The sequence below is a fragment of the Erythranthe guttata genome, chromosome 12 (genome assembly GCF_056151865.1).
Source record: "Erythranthe guttata isolate IM_541 chromosome 12, IM_541, whole genome shotgun sequence".
In the NCBI taxonomy this organism is placed as follows: Eukaryota; Viridiplantae; Streptophyta; class Magnoliopsida; order Lamiales; family Phrymaceae; genus Erythranthe; species Erythranthe guttata.
The window spans coordinates 881,438-905,238 of NC_142544.1; the positions used below are offsets into that span (position 1 = coordinate 881,438).

The 23,801-nt window shown below is 35.9% G+C and overlaps 4 protein-coding genes across 4 annotated transcripts; 2 read left to right on the plus strand and 2 right to left on the minus strand.

Moving 5' to 3' along the window:
• Positions 1-1,055: 1,055 nt before the first annotated feature.
• LOC105972863 (calmodulin-binding transcription activator 3) lies at positions 1,056-9,131 on the plus strand. Its single transcript, XM_088827458.1, has 13 exons — positions 1,056-1,585; positions 2,442-2,561; positions 3,046-3,161; positions 3,304-3,392; positions 3,549-3,591; positions 3,958-4,162; positions 4,260-4,382; positions 4,684-4,994; positions 5,157-5,759; positions 5,866-6,569; positions 6,784-7,348; positions 7,898-8,224; positions 8,746-9,131. The coding sequence occupies exons 1-13, from the start codon at positions 1,546-1,548 to the stop codon at positions 8,848-8,850; spliced, it is 3,351 nt and encodes a 1,116-aa protein (XP_088683584.1). The 5' UTR covers positions 1,056-1,545; the 3' UTR covers positions 8,851-9,131.
• Positions 9,132-10,736: 1,605 nt separating this feature from the next.
• Positions 10,737-12,434, plus strand: POR (C-CAP/cofactor C-like domain-containing protein). The gene is made up of 2 exons (XM_012998114.2): positions 10,737-11,913; positions 11,986-12,434. Exon 1 carries the CDS (start codon positions 10,840-10,842, stop codon positions 11,893-11,895), a length of 1,056 nt encoding a protein of 351 aa, XP_012853568.2. The 5' UTR covers positions 10,737-10,839; the 3' UTR covers positions 11,896-11,913; positions 11,986-12,434.
• A 4,882-nt stretch (positions 12,435-17,316) lies between these two features.
• LOC105972862 (uncharacterized) lies at positions 17,317-18,832 on the minus strand. Its single transcript, XM_088826738.1, has 3 exons — positions 18,359-18,832; positions 18,067-18,171; positions 17,317-17,988 (listed from the first exon to the last, which is right to left on the minus strand). Exons 1-3 carry the CDS (start codon positions 18,830-18,832, stop codon positions 17,317-17,319), a joined length of 1,251 nt encoding a protein of 416 aa, XP_088682864.1.
• Positions 18,833-18,854: 22 nt separating this feature from the next.
• On the minus strand, positions 18,855-20,538 carry LOC148766162 (protein FAR-RED IMPAIRED RESPONSE 1-like). The gene is made up of 3 exons (XM_088826739.1): positions 20,485-20,538; positions 20,082-20,178; positions 18,855-20,026 (listed from the first exon to the last, which is right to left on the minus strand). The coding sequence occupies exons 1-3, from the start codon at positions 20,536-20,538 to the stop codon at positions 18,855-18,857; spliced, it is 1,323 nt and encodes a 440-aa protein (XP_088682865.1).
• Between the last annotated feature and the right edge of the window lie 3,263 nt (positions 20,539-23,801).

Sequence of the window (23,801 nt, forward strand, 5' to 3'; positions counted from 1 at the left end):
CCCATATCAAACATTCAAATCTTAAATAAATATTAAAGAAAAAAAAAATCGAAACAACTATAACTTACTATTCGAAGAAGACGACGGCGGCGGCTTTGGGCGACGTTGGGCGGCGTGGGCGGCGTTAGGCGGTGTTTGGCGTCGGCGTCCGGCGGCGGCGATGGTTGGGCGGCGGCGGCGGCGTCGGGCGGCGTGAGGTTGACGGAGGGAGTTTTTGTGTTTGATTTTTTTTTTCTTTTTTTTTTATTTGGTTTTCAAATAGGTAATTTCAAAGAAAAATTAATGTAATTAGTATTTTGTATGAAAGGGTATTTTTGTACTTTTATTTTTATTTTGGTATTAAAGTAAGAAAAAACTTAAAAATATGTACTCAATTGTGGTTTTCAACTAGGTAGTATTCAACTAAGCAAAAATTAGTATTGAAAATAGTTGCCCCCTTTCAATTTATGTCCCTTCATTTATATACTTTAATATTAGTTGCCAAATTAATTAATTGCAATCATTTGTTTACGGTCAAGTCCTAATTAAATATATATTAAAAATGTATAATTGCATATCCAAGAAAAATAAAATTGTTTTACTAATTAATTAAAAAAAGGTAAATTACAAACACCCCCTGAGGTATGGTCAAATTACAAAAACACCCCTCTTGTTTGAATAATTACAACCACCCCTCAACTCCTCAAATTTAAAGGAATCTTCGAGATTATATGGAATATTATCACTTTTGTACCCGTTTTATCCAATTCAATTTTTACATTATGAAGCAAGATGATCATAATATGCGATTTTTAGCTTGTATATATCAGTTTGTAGTGCATCGAAAACTGTATTTTTACACAAAACGAGTACAAACTAGAGCACATTTCACGGAATCTAGATGATTATGTTGAATTTGGCACCATAAGAGTGGATGTGTAAGAAAAAATCATAGTTGAGGGAGGTAGATGTAATTATGCAAACAAGAGGGGAATTTTTGTAATTTGACCATACCTCAGGGGGTCTTTGTAATTTACCCAAAAAAAAACTTGTATATAATATTTAAAAAAGTACGTTAAAAAGTAAAGTTAAAAAAAAAAAAACCATTTAAAAGCGGGTTGCTGTCATAAAATTGTTAACTGTATTCCATTTCGGCGGCTCAGTCGACTCTCACTTTCGTGGCTCCTTCCTCTCCTTCCCCCAAATACCCCTTTCGTCTCTCTCTGGCTTTTTTACTCTTAATTATCTTCAATCCTTTTTTTTAATCGTCATCTTGTTGTTTTCTTCCAATCTCAGTTTACCTAATTATTGTTGTGTATGTTAATTTTACTGATTTGGTTTTTCAATTTTTTTTTTTGTAATTATTGAAGCTAAGTAAATCACTGATTTTTCTTTTTGCTGCGGTGTCGGAACTATTTCCGTGACCTATTTTTTTTTTTTTTTTCAATTTGTAAATTTGTAATTGGGGATAGCTTTCATCTGAAGAAGAATAGTTGCCGGAAAGTATATTTGTATGCATAAAACGGTTCGAAAGAGGTCAAAATCAGTCCATTTTCCGGTGATGTGATGGCGGATAGCCGGCGCTACGCACTGAATGCTCAATTAGGTGACCTTTTTTCTCTAATTTTTTTTTTCAATATTATATACTGTCATTTTTTTCTTTAATTTTTTGTTGATTTTTTTTGGTTTAATTTAAATTTTGCTGCGAAAATTTGATACATGCGATTTTATCATTTTGCATTTGTAAGGATTTTTTATGCTGAGTTGCGGAAGATTGAGTTTCGATTATGTGAGCAGAGAAATGTGGTTATTGATTGTCTTAAAAATTTCACTTTCGTCTTGTCTTCGTATGTTTATTACCCACGCAAACATGAACCCTAACCCCCTTTTGTTTAGTTCATTCGAATATACATGATGTGAAGTGATTGGTCTAAGGATTTATCGGGTCTGACAAATTATTGGTAATTTTATCATATATCTTACGAGTTTAACATAAAATCAGTTTTTCGATTATAGGCATCATTAGTTGCTTCCACTCGCCAAACAGTACTTCGCTTTTCTTTTCGTTCCTCACTATAAATTTCTTGGAGAGTAATTGCAATGTTATATATAATATAAATCATAGTCAATCGATCCAATATTATTAGAGCTTTTATAATGCATGTTTTTATGAAGTACACACCATACAAGAGAAACTGAAAAGAATTAACGAACGCCTATGTCAGCTAGGCAAGACAATGAATATTCTAGAATCCGGAGACTAAAGATATTTTGGAACCGTCTTACCCAAATAATCTCCGAGACACTCTTTGTGAATTTGAATTCGCTTATTCTTAATCCTTTTTAAAGATCTCGTAAATAATAGATGAAGTAGAGTTAAGTGATATCATCATTCTTTTGGTTGTGTATCGCTTACAACTGATACTTCAAGATTCATCGGCTGAGTTGCTATTTTTTTGCAGACATAGAACAGATACTTTTGGAAGCACAACATCGGTGGCTGCGTCCTGCTGAGATTTGTGAAATTCTTCAGAATTATAAAAAATTCCGCATTGCTCCAGAACCTCCTAGTAGACCCCCAAGTACGATTTCTTTCGAGTCTTCTCGTCTTACAGCAAACAGTTTCAAATAATTTATGTTGGCAATGAATAACTCTTCTTAGGCCTCGTTTGGTTGCCAAGATAAGATTAAATAATCTAATAAAACCCGATTATATTATTGGACCTTCGATTATCCAATAAAAAACATGCCTAGAAAGCAAGATAAAGCATGATAACATAATATTTGCGGGTCGACTCGACAAGTTATTGGGGTTACCAAACATCAAACATAGTCCAAGTATTTAGTTAACCATGGCTAATCTCCCCAACCAAACGAGGCCTTAATGGATTGATGGAACTAATTATTTTTCCGATTGGGCAGCGAATAAAATAATAATGGGCATTTGGAAGAAACTTTACTCTTTATTAGTACATTGAGATTCAGAATCTCGTCTCTATTTCGGTCTTTCTTATGCTCAGTTCCGATATATTCTGCTTCGATTAATCTCCTATTCTTCTCGACTAGATGGTTCTCTATTTCTTTTTGACCGGAAGGTGCTGCGGTATTTCCGGAAAGACGGCCATAACTGGAGAAAGAAGAAAGATGGAAAAACGGTGAAGGAAGCTCATGAAAGGCTCAAGGTAAGTGTGCTTACGGATCTCACTCCGTGCCGAGGATATTTTGCTTTGCTAGTTTCGGTCTGGATAACTCGAGTTGCGGTTTCTGTTTCACTCTTGAAAGGTGTAACGATACTTCGTAAATGACGTATCTCGTCCGTTTCAGGCTGGAAGCATTGATGTACTGCATTGCTATTACGCTCATGGAGAAGATAACGAAAATTTTCAAAGACGTAGCTACTGGATGCTTGAAGAGTAAGCTTATTAAAATATGCTTGAAATTTTTGTCCTAGAAAAACATGCAAATAATGCAATAGCATTTTTATTGATTTTTCTTTTCCGTTCAGCTTTTTTCCTCGGCAGATTCTGATTTTATTTTTCTTTTTTTTTGTTGGATGATTCGTGATTCAGGGAGCTATCGCATATAGTTCTTGTCCACTACCGGGAAGTGAAGGTAATGATGCTGTTTTTGGTATCTCTCCGATATGTCAAGTCCACCCCCACCCCCACCCCCCTTCCTTGCCTCGTAATGTGAGTGTTGGTTCAGCAAGTCGCAAGAATAGTTTAATTTGAGTGTAAAATGTGACAGACTTGAATCATCGACATTAGAAGTAATATAACATGCCAAATCGAAATCTCAAATCTGAATAAATTTCTGAGAATCTAACCCCAAGTACGAATTTCTTGATCGTAACCTAAGAGTCAAATATGGTTTGGCTGTTTGATCCTCGGCCCTTTCCGAGTGTCGGTACTTGATCTCCGAATAATGATTTCACTGTGGTATTCTTTCTAGAAGGCTCTGATATTTGTTACTTTTCAGGGGAACAGAACAAATTACAATCGTATTAGAGATACTAACGGTGTTCCTGATAATCGGCAAAATGAAGTAGATACATCGAAGTCGGAGGCCGACAGCTCAGCAGCTTCAAGATTTCAACCATATGATTATCAACGAGCATCGCCAGTCACAGATACAACTAGCCTAACCAGTAGTCAGGCTTCGGAGCATGAAGATGCTGAATCAGGTACTATTCGGCGATGTTTGTCGTGTTTTCAATGAAGCGGCTGTGATTTTTTTTTCGTTTTTCAAAGTCGTGATAGTTAGAAGATTCTTAACTGCAGCGTACAGGCACCAAACGAGTCCTGGACTCCAGTCTATTAACGAGTTGCAGTCGCCTATGCAATCGCCTATGATACAAAAAATGGAAGTTGGCTCTGCTCCTTATTATCCAGTCCCTATTTCAAGTAACGTGTCGACAACCTTTTCTCTTCTATCTTAAGATTTTATCCCTTCCATCCAGGATCGGTGTTTTTTTTTTCTTCTTTAAATTGGCTTTTAATCAATTATTTAGTTTTATACATCATAAAAAATTTCAAGTAATAAATATGAAGTAAATTTCATCTTAAAAAAAAAAATTCCCATGAAAAAAGTCCATTCGACTGCAAGGTGAGATCAGTTCTCGATTGTGAACGTGGGAGTGTCGTCTTTTTACTTGAATGTTCTAATGTGGTGTTTGTATGACTTAACAGTTTACTGCTATGACAGGTAATTATCGAGGACAGATGCCAGCTGTCCCTGGTATGAATTTCGGATCAGTTATGCAAGGAGAAAAAAATAAAAATCCAATGGATAGTGGTTTAATGTACGAGCTTCACCAAAACCTCGAGTTCCCATTGTGGCAAAACGTTGTCGAAAGCAGTGCTGTCAATTTTCAGCAATCGCTTCCATCGACCCAAACAAGTACTATGGGCATCATGCCCGGACAAGAAAATGAACTGCTGGATCAAGTTTTTACGAATTTGGTCAGAAATAAACGGGATTCCGGAAATCATTCTGATGGTTTGGGAGATTGGCAGGTATTCAATGTTTGAAATGATTATGTGTATTACGTCTGCATCCCGTTTTTTTTTTTTACAATTAGTAGTGGCAAAACATGATTTCAAGATTCAATCACCCAAATTAAATTTCCGACACCAAGTTTTGTCTAACAGGCTTTCTTGTTTTGAAACTCTTAACAGGCTCCGTATCGTGATTCCTTGCACATATCAAATTGGTCCATGGATCAGAAGCCAGAAGACAACCTGAATTTAGGACAGAACACCTATTATACATCCTCGAGACAGCCTCCGTTGTACGATCATACTACCAAACTAGACGGCGTCAGCCAAGCGGAATTGTGCGGCTCGATGGGTCTTTCTAATATATATCCACCCGAACAAAGCGGGCACCCTATGGAAAACGATTTCCAACTACACGATTTGAATGATGTAGAAAGTTCCATAAAATCAGTGTACGATAGAAACGTAAATGTCGAGGATAAAACCAGTTATCCAGCATTGAAACAGCCTCTATTGGACGGCGTTCTTCTGCAAGGTCTGAAAAAGCTCGATAGTTTTGATCGTTGGATGAGTAAAGAACTAGGTGACGTCACCGAGACAACTATGCAGCCTAGTTCGGGGGCATATTGGGAAACTGTCGGAAACGAAGATGGAGATGCTTCTGGTATCTCCAATCAAGTTCCTTTAGACAACTATATTCTCGCCCCCTCTCTCTCTCAAGACCAGCTTTTTACCATTACCGACTTCTCCCCTAATTGGGCATATTCCGGGTCGGAAATCAAGGTATGTTATTATACAATATTCGGCCTTTTTCACTTCTCCCCTCTATAAAAGTTCCGAGATATCTGATGAATTATATTGTTCTTTCTTCTATACTCTTGTTGATCAGGTCCTTGTTTCCGGAAGATTCTTGAGGAGGCAAGAGGAGGTTGACAAGTATAAATGGGCTTGCATGTTTGGCGAACTGGAAGTTCCCGCAGAGATTGTAGGTGACGGTGTTCTTCGGTGCCACACACCTTCGCACGACGCCGGAAGGATCCCGTTTTATATCACGTGTTCCAATAGGTTAGCATGCAGTGAAGTACGTGAATTCGATTTCCGTACTAGGTCTGTTCAAGATGTCGATCTTATGGACGGCGGCGGAACAATTACTTCCGATGAAACTCATCTCTACACGAGATTCGGTAAATTGTTGTCTCTTGAATCGGGCACCCCCAAAAACTCCTCCGTCCACAGCAATGCAGCTGAAACCTCACATTTATGTAGTAAAATCAGTCTGTTGCTAAAAGATGACACCGAGTGGGAACAAATGTTGAACTTTAGTAAACAGGACGAGTGTTCGGCAGATAAGATAAAGGATCAGCTGCTACAAAAGCTTTTAAAGGAAAAGCTGCACGTTTGGCTTCTAGAGAAGATTGCCGAAGGTGGAAAAGGCCCTAATGTACTAGACGATGGAGGCCAAGGGGTGCTGCATTTCGCGGCAGCTCTAGGTTACGACTGGGCTATACCACCTACCATAGCTGCTGGGGTCAGCGTCAATTTCCGTGACGCAAATGGATGGACTGCGCTTCACTGGGCAGCATATTACGGCAGGTAAGAGTTGCCGACTTTTAACGTTGATTTCGGATAATTTTTTAGCATTTGTTTGTGCTGAGTTCTGTGTGTTGTATTGTCCCAATTACGAAAACATTTAAATCCAAATTTACGTCCTTTTATCGGAATCAGATTTCGGATTTTCAATCAACTTTATATCCATCAACTTACTTATGTTTATTCTCGTTTTCTCCGGTTCAACTTGCAATATTAGAGAGCGTACGGTGGGCTTTCTCATCTCTCTCGGTGCAGCACCTGGCGCATTGACGGACCCCACTCCCATATATACTTCGGGACGACCTCCTGCAGATCTGGCGTCGAGCAACGGTCATAAAGGCATTGCCGGTTATCTTGCGGAATCTTCCTTGAGCACCCACCTATGGTCGCTCGACTTGAAGGAATCTAAAGAGAGTGATAGTAACACCGTGGAAACAGTTTCCGAGCGGATCGCGACTCCAGTTGGTTACGGCGATCTGCCTCACGGCCTGTCGATGAAGGACTCGTTAGCCGCTGTGCGTAATGCAACGCAAGCCGCGGCTCGTATCCATCAAGTCTTTAGAGTACAGTCGTTTCAAAGGAAGCAGCTCAAAGAGTACGGTGATAATGAATTTGGAATGTCGGATGAGCGTGCTATTTCAATTGTAGTTGGAAAGACCAAGAAAACGGGAAAGCACGACGAGCCAGTTAATGCTGCTGTGATACGGATACAGAACAAGTTCCGCAGCTGGAAAGGTAGACGAGAGTTTCTGTTGATACGTCAGCGCATAATTAAAATTCAGGTATCCTTTATCTTTTCTTCCAATACTATATATTATAGGAGGTGCTAAATGTTGTTTCAATTTTACTGGTACCGTTTTGACCTCAAATGTGATTTCGACCCTTTTACAGTCGGAATTTGGCAAAACTCTAAACACCAAGTTTTTAGTCCTTTGAGTTGGCTTTCTAATCCAATTTGAATCAACTAGATTGGATGTCGGATGAGAGAGATATGCATTAATGAATGAATGAACATTGGCTACAACTTTCATGTTTGAGTTTTCTAGGGTTCGGCTTGTAACTCATTCACGCATAACATTATCACCCGACATCCAATCTAGCTGTTTGAAGTTGTATTAGAAAGCAAACTTGAAGAACTACAAATTTGATGTTTTGAGTTTTGCCAAATTTGAACTGGAAAAGCTCAAAAGTCAAAATCACATTTTGAAGTCGGAACGGTGCCGATAAATTTTGAAATGTCATTTAACATTTCACACACACACGTATATCAGTAAATTTTCTTAAAAAAGGTTGAATGCCCGTTTCTAATTTTGATATTTTTTTTACGAAAGGCTCATGTAAGAGGACACCAGGTGAGAAAGAACTACGGAAAGATAATCTGGTCGGTCGGGATATTAGATAAGGTAATTTTGCGGTGGCGAAGGAAAGGAAGAGGATTGAAAGGATTCAAGCCGGAAGCAGTTGGTGCTGCTGGCACGAGCATGGTTGAAACCGAAACGAAAGAGGATGATTTTGATTTCCTAAAAGAAGGTAGGAAACAAACAGAGGAGAGGCTGCAAAAGGCTCTTGCTAGGGTTAAATCAATGGTTCAGTACCCGGAAGCTCGGGATCAATACCGCAGGCTGCTGAATGTTGTCTCGGAAATGCAGGAAACGAAGGTACACGTCGTACCTTACTTTTATAATTATAAGGGTAAATTACACCAACACCCCTGAGGTATGCTTAAATAACTTTAAGGTCCCTGTGGTATCAATAATTACACTCACCCCCCTGAAACATAGTTAGAAACTCTAATGGGATAATGAATTGAATGCGTTATTCCGATATAGTTCTAACGTACTATTAATTTTAGCTAGTGGTGGAGACAACATAGAGGTAGGGGTGACATGGCTCCCCCAACATTTCTTAAATCACCCGTAACTCTTTGTTGTCTCCACCACATCCTGAAACAAATAGTTCGTTAGAACTCTATCGGAATAATGTATCCAATGCATTATCCCATTAGCGTTTCTAACCATGTTTCAGGGGGTTGAGTATAATTATCGATACCACAGGGACCTTAAAGTTATTTTAGCATACCTCAGGGGTGTTGGTGTAATTTACCCTAATTATAATGTGCATCGTCTCGAATTTTGCATGTGGTGAAATATGACTTGATCTTTCTTGATTTATCGTGCAGGCTGTGTACGAACAGAAGCTGAACAATCCCGAAGTTGATTTCGACGATGATCTAATTGATTTTCAATCTTTGTTGGAAGATGACACCTTCATGCCATCACCTTAGACTTTTTTACCCAAAATCGCCACATCAAGAAAGAAACAAAAAAAAAACCCGGTAAATTTGTGTGATTATAGGTTTCACGGGTTGACGACTGTTATATATATATTTTACTATTACTTGGCCGATTGATTTAATCGTACAGTATGTCGTGAATGTTACTGATGGTAGAATAGGTATTTAGAGTGTGTTCATGTCTCTTAAAGATCTCTGATGGAATTGATAGTGCTAATGTGAACTTTCATTTATTTACATATATATATATAATATATATCTATATTTTTAAAGTGAAGTATTTTTTTATATATATTTTTTATTTCTCTGTACATTAATTGGTGTAATCGGGAAATACTTGTCGTGCCAGGTGATGGGGTCCAAAGGACGACGGATTTTGACTTTTGGTTCAAATGAAAAATAAATTTCAGAATCTCAGCAAATTACAGGCAGTATAGAAACGACCTCTCAAATAGGCAATAAAATTTTCTGGTTCAGTTCATATTTTGTTATTTAATCTAATCTTGATATTTTATTTAGGGAATTGCTTTTTGCGGTTTGAAAATTGCTATTTGCGGTTTTTAATAAAATCCCCTAAAAAAACACTTTATTTCACTAAAACCCCAAAACTTTCCAAAAAAATCCAAAACCCCCCCCTAAAACGCGTAAAAGCCCAACTTGGGCGCCCATTTATGCAGTGCACGCCCAAGTTGGGCGTGCAAGCTGCATTTGGGCGCCCGAGTTGGGCGTCCAGTGCAAAATTTTTTTTTTTTTTTTTTTTCTTTAAATGGTCGAACGCCCAAGATGGGCGCCCATCTTGGGCGTTCGATCATTTTTTTGCGGAAAAAAAAAGCCCTATAAATCGATTTGTAGAGCTTTTTAACATGAAATTGGTTCCGTAATCGACCTACCCAATGCATATTACACATAAAAGAGTCGAAATTACATCAAAAAATCGAAGCCCAACCCTTCTTCAAGCTTGATTTCGAATTCCGAAATTTTTTTTTTCTTTTTTTTTGCTATTTGCAGTTTTGGGGGGTTTTTTGATATTTTTAAAAATTTTGGGGGGTTTTGTTAGAAATCGCGAATAGCAATTTTTTGACCGCAAATAGCATTTCCGTTTATTTATTGGGTGACGTAATAACAAATTTCAAAAAAAATTCTTTTGTTGGGTAATTACAATCATCCCTCAATTATGAATCTTCTTAGACGTTTGCACTTATGGTGTAAAATTAAACAGTCTCCTAGTTTGTACTTGTTTTGTGCAAAAATGTAGTTTATGATTCACCATAATCTGATATTTACAAGTCAAGAAACACATTTTATGATCATCTTATTTTAAAATGGGAACTCAAATGGGATAAAACTCGTACAAACTGGAGAATATTTCATATAATCAACAAGATTCGACTAAATTTGACACTGCAAGAGTGGACATGTAAGAAGATTTATAGTTGAGGGGTGCTTATATTACTCAAACACGAGGAGTTTTTGCGTAATTTAACCTTATCGCAGGGAGGTGGCCGTAGCTTACCCTATTAGAATCATAAAAAAATGATTGAATCATAAAAATTAAGTAAATTACTAAAACCCTATTGAACTTAGGCTAAATAACGAAGAATACCAACCTATCCGTACTTATCAATATCCCCTATATCTAAATGTTGAACGAGTTTTTTAACAGCACATGTAGTACCCTAAACTTTGTAAAGTCGATTCCTTGAAATAAAAAGGATTTCATGAAAAGTCCACACTGTAGGGGGTTGGTGTAAGACGAAATCAAACATCGGTATGATTTTGGTGATTAGTAATTACAAACAGGTGGATGTGATTTTCGTAATTCAACCTAAGTTCGGTGGGTTTTCGTAATTTACCCTAAAAATTATATAAAGTGAAATATTGAAACAAATCGTTTATTCGTACGCATCTAATTTACTGCGCCATTAAAACACATTAATACATTCTTCAACAGTTTTACCATCTAAACTCCGTCCCCGCGAAATGGAAGAAACCGAGCAGCCCACCCACGATTCCGCCGCCGCCGCCGCCGCCGAAGCCCTCGATCGCAAGCACACGGCAATGGTGGAGCGCCTCTCGAACCGCCACCACTCCCGTCTCTCCGGCAAACCGGACGCCAGCTCCGCCACCTCATTCGAATCAACACAATCGTTCCTCTCTCAGTTCTCTCAATCCAAATCCGCAATCGAATCGGACCTCACCGGAATCCGCCAACACTCCGACCCGACACAGAAACCCGACCTGGAATCAATCTCTCTCCAAATCTCCGCCCTAGAGAAGCTCGTCGCCGAGAGCTCCTACTTCCTACCCCCCTTCGAAATCCGCACCTGCCTCAACACCATCGGCCACCTCAGACAAACCCTAGATGACGTCACCTCCATCGTCATCCCCAAGAAGAAATTCTCCTTCAGGAACAAACCCTCCAAAAAGACAACCACACCAATTCCACCTCAAAACGACGCAGTATTCATTGAGCCGGAGAAAAAGCTAGGGTTTAGGGATTTGAATCCCGACCATGGGTTTACAAACCGAGAGAACGAACTATTGAAAAAGGAATTCAACAGAATCGATTCGGAGATTCAAATCGGAGAGTTCACATTGTCGGATTTGAGGGGTTGCGAAATTCGATTAAAGGGTTGCTTAAGGGCATTGTTTATGGATAAGTTGATTAACTGCAAGGTTTACGTAGGGGTGGTTATGGGTTCGGTTTTGATCGAGGGAGCAGAGGATTGCGTGTTCGTTTTGGGGGCGCATCAAATTAGGATTCATAATGCGAAAAATTGCGATTTTTATCTTCGAGTGAGGAGTAGGCCTATAATCGAGGATTGTAATGGTGTTAGATTTGCTCCGTATTGTTTGAATTACGAAGGAATCGAGAAGGATCTCACGGAGGCGAATCTCGGTGTGGAAAATGGGAATTGGGAGAATGTGGATGATTTTCGTTGGTTAAGAGCATTGCAATCTCCCAATTGGTCGGTTTTGCCGGAAAACGAGCGTATAAGTATGGTTGATACATCGAATTTGGGAAACGTTTATTGAGGATTCTTTGCTAAAGAGGTATATTATGATTTGAAAAAGTTGATGTGTATTTATATATAGAGGTATACTTAATTTTCTTGATTTTTACAGGCTGAAACTTCGAGAATCGATTGCAGGTTTTGTGTCTGATATGCAGAGTGATGGATTTTACCTTGTGAGTGAAGTTCTATTCATAATTCTTTGTTATCTTTTTTTTCGTTTCCTTTGTATCTGAATCTTGTTATATGTTAACCTTGTAACTAATTCAATCATTAAATCGAAGTCTTCTCTTACTTGAATATGAATTACTTGAAGACGAGAAGCTTCCTAATGCTACATTATGTTCGTTATATATATTCGAAGGCGAACACCTATATATGTGTTTGTACTTGGTGGTGATGAATTTTTGAAATTTCTTGTGATAAATTGACACTGAGGAGTGGCCTTAGTTTTCTTGAATTTGTTATTCCTGGACTTTGTGGTGTTTGAGCTCTTGTAATAACTCTCCTATCGAGATGTGTCGTTCGAATCAATGTTGTAAGAAGTGTCATTTGTTGCTAGCTTTTTCTTACCAGCACTTCGGATGTTTGAAAATGACTGTCAATAAGAAAAATCGGAGATTGGAACACGCGGGATTCACAATGAAAAATTACCGTTCCAAACTTAGAAATATTCGGATTGGGATCGTCGTATTTTGGAATTCTGAAATAACATATTCTTTACTATAAATTTTTTTTTTTTTTGAAGATTTCAGCATCTTTTAGCAAACCAACTATGCTATGATATATATATATATATATATATATATATATATATATATATATATATATATATATATATATATATATATATATATATATATATATATTTGTGATTTCGCTCGACTATTAAGAAAATAGTGAAATAATTGGTAGATGAACAATTTATTTAGTACTTGTGAATAAACATCTTCAATACTGTATTTTTTAGTGTTAAAAAATGTAAAAGGAGATTTGACGATGTCTAAGTATTTTTAGCGAAAAACGTGTGCTATAGTATACAATTTTATGTGATTTTGCTTGACTATTAAAAAAGGCGGCCGTTATATGCAAGCCCGTTTTTTTATAAGTTCAAACCCACATTAAGGGATTTATTAGTTCAAACCCATAAATTAATTTAATTTTATTATAGCGAGACCAAAGAGGACGAATATACCCTTATCATTAAATAATACCTAAATACAAATTAACCCTACTTTTTTATTTGTACAAAACCTAAAAGTAAAAAACTCAAAAGAAAAAAGAAAATACGCAAAAACAAAACTGCCTCACGACCTTGGCAGAAGAAGACCGCCGCACGTATACAGCAGAACACCACCGCACGCCACCGCCCAAGACTGCCGCACGACCACCACCAGACCGCCGGCGACGATCAGCAAGCCACCACCACCGCACCATCACCACCACCACCAACAAGTAAGGCCCTCTTATGAAACTTTTGTTTGTACATACGAAAACATCAATCGAGCATAAATTCTTGATAAATATGTGTGGATGAACATTAATCTATACTTATTTCTTGTTGGGTTGCAATGATTTAGATTTTTTTATTTATTCTTCGTTGGTTCCGGAAATCGGTTTATACAAACCGATTTATTTAACACAAATCGGTGTTATGATGCCGACATTTGTTCAACAAATCAGCTATAGAAATTCGATTTTACAAAAAAAAAAATGGCGTTGTAATGTCGATTAATGATTACAAAATCGGGTTTAGTATACCGATTTTTTTCGTTTTTTTTTTTTTTTTTTTTTATATTTGACCAATTGATTTTTTTTAAATGTTTTTCAGTGGAACCTCAACCTCCTCGTGTACCGCCGACCGTCTCAAACCGCAAACGAAAGGAAAATGCTCGAAAGAGCAAGGTGGAAAAGCCAAAAAAAAGGTGTACTCCTTTTAATCCTCCGGGTCGACGCACTCGGACCGATGAAGGTGCTTCTTCAGCAACAACTACAACGGCCCCCGCACTCGCTCTGTCCGCTCCACCGGCCTCGACCGTGGAAGTTGGTGCTTCGAGTAGTCAACCGAACGCATCGCAAGGTCCGTAAATAGCAGATTTGATCCCAAACTTCAAGGATCACATTTCTTACCGTATACTTTCCGGAGACGAGCGTGAAGATTTCAGAACCCATAACCACACGAAGAAGTTGGTTCATTTCAGAGGCTATCTCGAGGGCCGGCTTGATGCCACTTGTCACTTCGTCGTACAATGCTATAGATGGTTATCTATTGAGGGCATTTGTGGAAAGATGGCATCCTACCACATGCACGTTTCATTTGCCTGTTGGGGAGATGACCATCACTCTCGATGATGTCAGTACACTGATAGGGCTTCCAGTTGTTGGTCGTGCGGTAGCTTCGAATCGATTGCGACAATCTAATACGTGGGGAAAGACGTATGTTGCAAAAATGCTAGGTGTATACCCTGATTCGGAAGCTATGGGAGCTTGGGAGAGGACATTGAAATTGGGATGGTTACATCGGACCTTCGGCAAGATTACCGCGAGGGACTGTGAGATGAAAAAGTTATACGCTACTAGGGCGTATCTTTTGTATCTCTTAGGTTGCACAATTTTTGTGGACAAGACGGGCTCGTTGGTTAGCATTGAGTGGTTGCAGTTTCTTGAGAATGTGGATACTATTGGCGAGTATGCTTGGGGAACCGCGTGTTTATGCTTCTTATATCGCGCGTTGTCAAAAGCGTCGAAGGCTACAACTGCGCAACTGAACGGATACTTGACGCTTTTTCAGGCGTGGATTTACGAGCATTTCCCATCCTTCAATCCAACATTCCGGCCACAGTTTGAGGGGTACTTGGCCAACCAATGGGTGTATCCGAAGAATTCGACGACAAGTGTGGAACGAGCACGGCATTTGCGTTTGATGTTAGACGAGTTGAAACCGGATGAGGTAAATTGTCAATTGTTTGTTAATATTTTTTTTTCGATTTTTGAAGGAGTTAATATTAAACATATTCGCGTAGGTTATATGGGACCCATATTTCGAACTTCGTGATCGTTTCCCGATGCCCGAATCGGCGTGGTTCAGCGGAATATTATGTTGCTTGGACTTCTTGCAGCCACACCATCCAGATAGGGTATTGCGCCAGTTTAGTCGGGTCCAACAAATACCGGGGTGTCCCTACATGTCCGAAACTATGGCGAAGCAATACATGGTGAAGAGATACATGCCACGTGATAATTCTGAAATGTCATTTGTCCCATTCCACGATCGATGGGATGAGTGTTGCTTGGATGCCGAGGCGAGATCGACTCCGGTACTTGATGGGCATCCCGATACGTCTTCTGCGTATATGGATTGGTTTAGAGAGCACACTCTTACTCGCCTTAGTACCGCTCAGGCATCTCGACCACATGCACCACGATCCAAAGCAGCTCGACCACCGCAAGACGATGGGACGGATCCACCACAATCAAGGGACATGAAGATCTTTGACATGGTTAAGGGAACTCTCACCAACGTACGTCAAATGGACGTTAGTGATGCTCATAGTGCAATGTGGTCGACATTGAATGAGATCTTAGCATTATTTGATGAGACCCCATCGACCGTCCTACCGTCGTCATCAGCTCCTACACCGACATCTTCACCACCGCCACCATCGGCACCATCTTCGACAGTGGCCCCACCTGCAGACCAACCACGTAAGGTGTTTCGGAGGAGGGCGGCGATGAAGAAGTAGTATTTTATATTTTATAGTATTTTGCCTAGACAATTTCATTATGCATAGTATTTATAGGTTTTATTTATCTTTTTTGGACTTGATCAATTTGATTGCAAATTGATTTTTATTTCATTTTGATGATTTTATTATGCTATTAATGATATATTTATCGCACATGATAGTAATCATACATTGAAAAAAAAATTTAAAAAAACAAAAAAAAAACGAAAACAGATAGATATCGGTACTAGAGAACCGATTTTTCTTTACAAAATTGGTTTTCAAGTACCGATATATCAAGGTTTTTCCAAAAAAAATTAACAAAAAAACCGTGACATATCGGTTCTTGAACACCGATTTTTCATTAAACAATCGGTTTTCCTGTACCGATTTACAATTTTTTTTTTAATTTTGGAAAAACAGAAAAATATCGGTGCTATATAACCGATTTTGCAACAAAAAATCGGTTTTCTAGAACCGATTTTTCATTTTCAAATCGGTTTTATAGCACCGATATATTTCTGTTTTTTTTTTTTTTTTTTTTTTTTTAAACTTTGTTCTCATGGTAACTTTTTTAATTTTTTTTAAAACCATGAGATATCGGTTCTAGAGAATCGATATGTCATTGTTTTTCGCTTTTTTTTTTATGTTTTTTCCAACTCGTAATACACATTATTCTAAGGTGTAATACAACTTTATAGGTATGCTTCATACATATATATGTTACGAGCAATAATAATAATAATAATAATAATAATAATAATAATAATAATAATAATAATAATAATAATAATAATAATAATAATAATAATAATAATAATAATAATAATAAATAATAATAATAATAATAATAATAATAATAATAATAATAATAATAATAATAATAATAATAATAATAATAATAATAATAATAATAATAATAATAATAATAATAATAATAATAATAATAATAATAATAATAATAATAATAATAATAATAATAATAATAATAATAATAATAATAATAATAATAATAATAATAATAATAATAATAATAATAATAATAATAATAATAATAATAATAATAATAATAATAATAATAATAATAATAATAATAATAATAATAATAATAATAATAATAATAATAATAATAATAATAATAATAATAATAATAATAATAATAATAATAATAATAATAATAATAATAATAATAATAATAATAAATAATAATAATAATAATAATAATAATAATAATAATAATAATAATAATAATAATAATAATAATAATAATAATAATAATAATAATAATAATAATAATAATAATAATAATAATAATAATAATAATAATAATAATAATAATAATATAATAATAATAATAATAATAATAATAATAATAATAATAATAATAATAATAATAATAATAATAATAATAATAATAATAATAATAATAATAATAATAATAATAATAATAATAATAATAATAATAATAATAATAATAATAATAATAATAATAATAATAATAATAATAATAATAATAATAATAATAATAATAATAATAATAATAATAATAATAATAATAATAATAATAATAATAATAATAATAATAATAATAATAATAATAATAATAATAATAATAATAATAATAATAATAATAATAATAATAATAATAATAATAATAATAATAATAATAATACGATTGTACCAACTATCTTAAACGATTGTACATCAATCACATTGTTTCACGGAAAATCTTTTACCATCTCGTCTTCACTTGCATATGTTAAATCTATGAAGGTTTCTTGCAAGGCTACTTCTTGACCAACTAACTTCCTAAACATTGTAATCCTTGATTCCATATCGGAAGTCTTCCAACCATCTGCTTTTTCATCATGGTATCGTCGCCAATAATCCGCTATAGGAGGTATAGGACAATTCTTTTTCAGTACGACATGTACGAAGTGGTTGTTGTTTACGTAAGCTAGTCCATGCTCTCGTATCTTATCGGAGGGCAGCGGTTCACTGTTTAAGGGAAGGAAAGTGAGACATTGTTGTGGCGCTAAGTAGACGAGTACAATATTGTACGTAGAGCCAATGATATGACCCATATCGGGTAAGGACATCCAATACTCTCTTGTAGCATATTTTTCCAAACAACACAGTCGCGTTTCTAACGCAAAAATGTTTTCACGACGACGGTGCATCTTCAGGTATATTGCTTCGTTCTTATATAGCTCATTAAGCATGTCTCCTCGTACACGATTCCAATTTTTTTCTCCGAAACCCATCATCGATGCAACCGCTCGAAATCCACAATGACCATCTGAGTCGACATTCTTTATACTTTTTACATACGTCTGAAACATTGGATAGATTTGGTCAAGAAACAAAGCCTTGCCGTTGACTTTTCGACCCTGACAAATTAGAAAACGAAAGGAGTTCGGAGGGACAAAGAAATTTAGCTAAACTAAAGAAGACGTTCAAATACTTACCGGCAACTTTCGTAATAAAATGGGTTTAGCCGACTCTTGTGACGGCATTAAATCCACTTTCATAGGTCGTGAAATTTTAGGATAAACCCACGTCACGCCTTCGAGCTTAATTATTGACAACGTATTAAAATTAACAATTTATCAAATCCATCAACAACTCCAAAAATTGAAGATAAGTAATCGAATTTTACCTTAGCACAACAACTATCATGTGTCGATGGTGGATACTCATGCCTCGATGGGTTGCGACGAGTTGATTTATCAACCACCTTTAACTTTTTTCCCGGTCGACCTCTAGTGGTGGCCTTTTCCGATGGCTCCATTGTAGATGTTCGTTGAGGATATACAATTTCGCTGAACTTGTTAGCATTTCGTTCCTTTCATCTACATCGGCCGATGCAAACCGTTTGTGCCATCCTTTCATGAGTTCGTCATCATTAGGAAGCTCTCCTTGACCAATAACCGGCTCCATACTCATATGCTTCCAAATGGAGCCTACTAATTCAAGTGGAACATGAGATTTCTTCTTGACAAACTCGCGAAGCTCGTGGTAACATGGTAGATCGTGTGTTGCACGGATAGCACATTCACATAGCATGTCACTGTTTGGAAGCAACTTTTGGGCTTTATCAAGCTCAATTTTTAGGTGGTCAAGGGCGCATTGCGAGACAGCTCCTCGAAGCTCACTATAGATTGGTTTCTTGAAACAGTGGAGGTATGTATTCTTGCTCTTCTCAAATGATGCCCTTATGTGATCATGTTGCATCATAATACTACTGTTGATATGTTCATACACCTGAACAAATGTGCCAAGGCAAATTGCCCATATCGCTCTTCAGCCGAGAGTGCGCACCCTCCGCCCGGTTTGAAGTGTAAGTACCGAAATGTTGATACTTTTTAGTCCATGCCGATACAAGCCTCTCCTTGTACGGATCCAACCATGATTTGGTAAGATATGCTATGGCATCCGGATAATCAACAAAAGTCCGTTGCATTTTCTCCCAATCTCTATTGAATATCTCTTCGGACTCCACTTCAATAAGAGTCGCCCAATCTCTATTAAACTGATTCCACAACTTCTCAGATGAGAACATCGCTTTACAGGTGGAATATATATTCTTGTTCACATGCCAACGACACAACAAGTGATGACTGGTTGGATATACATCTCCAATCGCTTTCATTAAACTCAATTCCCGATCAGTTACGATGCAATTAGGCGGAGGACAATTTCCGAGTATCTTCTCCAAACTTTGCAATGCCCAAACGTAGTTCTCCGTCTTTTCGTACTCCAAGTAAGCAAAGGCAATGGAGAACGTATTGTGCGTACATGTAAAGCCAACAATCTCAAGTAATGGGAGTTTATATCGATTGGTTTTGTATGTGCAATCCATGATGAATACGTACGGATAGCTACGAGCTAACTTAACACAACTCGGATGAGTCCACACCATATCGATTACCTCTTTATTATTGTTAACTCTATGGTAGAAGGTACACTTATCTTTTGACAACCTTGCAAACAATTCTTGCATTTGAGTTCTTCCAAGTCTCTCTTTCAATTGCAATTTCTGACGATAATTGTAAATCGTCCTCATTCCAGTTACATTCCTCTCGTCCCTTATCTTCAATGATTTGAGAATCGCCTTCGGCTTTGCCATTGCTTTAGACATTCCTTCAACAAGTACCATCTCTTCTTTTGTTAGTCTCCCGGCATAAGAGTGGACGTGCAAGTTCTCAAAATCCGTGTGGGTGTGAGTACCACATTGAACTTTTAAATCCCACCCAACATTATCAGTATCCTTTCCTTGTTTTGTCCCCTTTAATCTAAATGTGCAATTACATTTTTTAGAACCCGTCCTCCTCTTTCCCTCTCCTTGGTCATCCTCACCGGCTTTCTTCTTCCCACGATATTCACCCGCACGCTCGCATGTGAGTATTACATACGGTCTTCTACGCCCTTTCAATCCCGGATTTTGAAACGAAAGTGTTTATCACCATTCCGTGGCGTCTACCAACACCTTTAACCCACTCAAGTAGAGCTTCTCGTGTCTCAAATATTTGTTCGGTAGAAAATTCATCCGAATAATCCTCCATCAATCCCCTAGGTTGCTGCAAGAAAGTACGGGAAAACGGTCTTAAAAAACATATATAATAAAATCGGTTCTCAAAAACCGATTTTATGTAGTCTAAATCGGAATGATAACACCGGTTATAGACAAAAAAATCGGTTGTGTCATGCCGGTTTTTACTACACAAATCGGGTATTGAGTACCGATTTATATTCCAATAATCGGACTGCAGTTGACGATTTTCACAACAAAAATCGGTGTATAAATACCGATTTTTTTTGTCGTCGGTTTTTTTTTCAACAAAAAGAAAACGACCCAAAAGCAAAAATAAACGGTTAAAACATACCTTATTGTGTTCTCCACCCTCGTAAACCACCATATCATTGTTTTCTGGCTCCATCGTGAATGTTTGGTGTGTATTTGATAATTTCGACGTGTAGGGTTTCTTGGTGGCTTTGTGAAGAAGAAGGAGGAGATTTTTAAGTCGTGAAATAATAAAAGGAGATTTCTAGAGTTATGTATTTTAATTAGTCTTGCACAAAGGAAATATATTTTTTATTTTTTTAATATTTTGTATTTTTTATTTATTTTTGAATTTCATTAAGGGTAAATTAGTATTTTTATATTGGAGGTCTTGAACTAATAAAAATATGGGCTTGCATATAACGGCCGCCATTAAAAAAATAGAGAAATAATTCGTAGATGAACAATTTATTTACTACTTGTGAATAAATATCTTCAATACTGTATTTTGAGTGATAAAAAATGTAAACAAAGATTTGACAATTTCAAGTATTTTTAGCCAAAAACGTGTGTGTGCACATTTTTTTGTGATTTTGCTCGACTATAAAATTAATAGTGAAATAATTCGTAGATGAACAATATATTTACTACTTATGAATAAACATCTTCAATACTGTATTTTAGAGTGTTACAAAATGTAAACAGAGATTTGACAATTTCAAGTATTTTTAGCCAAAAACGTGTGCTATATAGTGTACGATTTTTTGTTATTTTGCTCGACTATAAAAAAATTATGAAACAATTTTTTTTAATAACAAATTTAAGATGATTTAATTGTTTATTGCTTTTGGACAAACATCGTATATACTATATATATTTGAGTGTTCAAAAATATTATCGATTTAAAATCGACTACCAAACTCAGTACTCATATGTCATATCTGTATATCTTTATGACGTCATTGCAAATCTATCAAATAATTAACTGAAATGTTAAATGTCGTTTCAATTTTATTAATATTGTTTTGACTTTAAACCTGATTTTGACATATTTCAATTTTGATTTTGGCAAAATTCGAAACACGAAAACTGTAGTCTCTTGGGTTAGCTTTTTAATCCAACTTAAATCCGCTACATTGGATGTCGTGTAAAAGTTATGCATGAATGAGTCACATTTTTTATTATAGATACATCGTCAATACATCAAATTTGTAGACAGTATCCATTGATTCAAGTATATCTTTCTCGTCTGACATCCAATTTTGGATAGAAAACTAACTCAGAATACTACAAATTCTATTTTTCGGGTTTTGCAAAATTTGGAATAAAAAATAATCAAAATCACGTTGATGTCGAAACTGTATTATTAAAGCTCGAATGACATTTATCACATCCCAATAATTAAAGGGGTAGAGGTTGGTCTACAGCTATTAAGAAATTAACTACTAGAGTACCAACAAATAGCAAAACTTCTACAAATTAAGAAATTAGGGATTTTTTGGACACACTTAGCATATTACAGTTAAACTTTTAGAAATTAGTGCAGTCAAGACTCAAGCCTAGCAAAATTATATTAATTTAACAAAATATTAAATTAAAAAACTAATATTTTAGTAGCTTTTACTGAACCAGAACCGAAAAAAACTATTATTGAAGCAAAATTATTAAGTTTATCGAGATTCTACTGTAGTACATACTATATGTATTAATATTATATTACCAATTTACCATTAAACAAATGTTTGGAGATTCTAGCCCCCTAACTCTGGGTATAACAGTTGGGAAAAAAATGTATTAGGACCAAATATTATAATAACCAAAGTCAATAGTTTAATTTCAATCAATTAAATGACAATAGTCTCGACTGTCAATTTTCAGAAGAAATAGAAGGTTGATTAATTTGGTCAATGTTATGACAAATCAAGAAAGAGATACAAGAAAAAACACACACACACACACAATATATATATATATATATATATATATATATATGTGTGTGTGTGTGTGTGTGTGTGATTTAATATATCCAAAATAGCTAATTAATTAATTAATTAATTAGTCCATTTATGAGCAGAAACTATGGCTTAATTAAGTGTTTGTCTTTAGCTGTTTCAAGAATATAATTAATCGATCTGCCTCTAATTTATTTATTTATTTCATTAATTAATCCTGCAGAGAGAGAGAGAGAGAGAGAGAGAGAGAGAGAGAGAGAGAGAGAGAGAGAGAGGACGTGGCATTATAGGAGACACATAAAAGTCGGAGTTTAGATGGATTGGGTAGAAACCCATGAAAGCAAGCAAATCAGTTGTTTAGCAGACACTTAATTAACAATCATTAATTACAATTTATAAGATCACTGTCTTAATTAATTAATTAATGAAAAGATTAATATGCATGTGACATCACCACCTTCCCTTTTGAACTAAACCCTGGACTAGTGTGTTGTTCGGGGGTGGAGGGGCTTCTCCATCCGACAAGGAACCTCAGTTCAACAAGCAATATATACATACATATATTATATATATATATATATACCAACTCTCTTTCTCTCTATATGTGTGTGTATATATATCAAGGTTGTAAAAATCGGTAATCGGGTCCGAGTCGGTCAGGCACCGATTCACGATTAATCAGTGCGGCGGTGATTAATCGGTGATAAATCGGAAATAAATCGGTTTTTAAAATTTAATATAATATATTTGTAGATATTATTTATAAATACTCAAAACATAGATAAAAAATATTTAAACATAGTTATATCTCGATCATGTATATATTCTAATAACATAATAAAAGTTTAATAATAATAAGATCATAATACATAAATATCCTTATAAAATATAAATAAAAAGGCAATTTTTTTTGTATTTACATACATTCTTGGCATACATCATTAGTTCTTTAACAATAATAATTAACATAAACAAAATAAAGCATAAACTCATTTTTTTTAATTAAAATCCCAACTTTTATTTTGATTTATAAAAAAAAAAAAAAAAAAAAAAAAAAACCAATTTTTGACCGATTTTTACCACCAAAGTTTGACCCGCCTTAAAGGTTTGACCGCCTCGGACCGCCTCAGACCGCCTCGGACCGCCTCAGACTGCCTCGGACCGCCTCAAACCGCCTCACAGGCAAAAAACCGATTTTTCAAACCTTTACACTAAAATCGTAAAGGTTTTGGACCGCCTCCGCCTCGGCGACCGATTAATCGGCCGCCTCGGCCGATTTTTAGAACACTGATATATATATACATGCAGAAGAATGAAAAAGCCTTTGTTTAGTGAAAAATGATTAACTAACTTCAAGACTTTTGTGAATTAACCAAAGTGTGAGAAACAAGCTCTAATTAAGGGGGTTATATAATACATGCATGTATCTATACACACACACACTAACGAGTTTTTTTGCTCATAATCT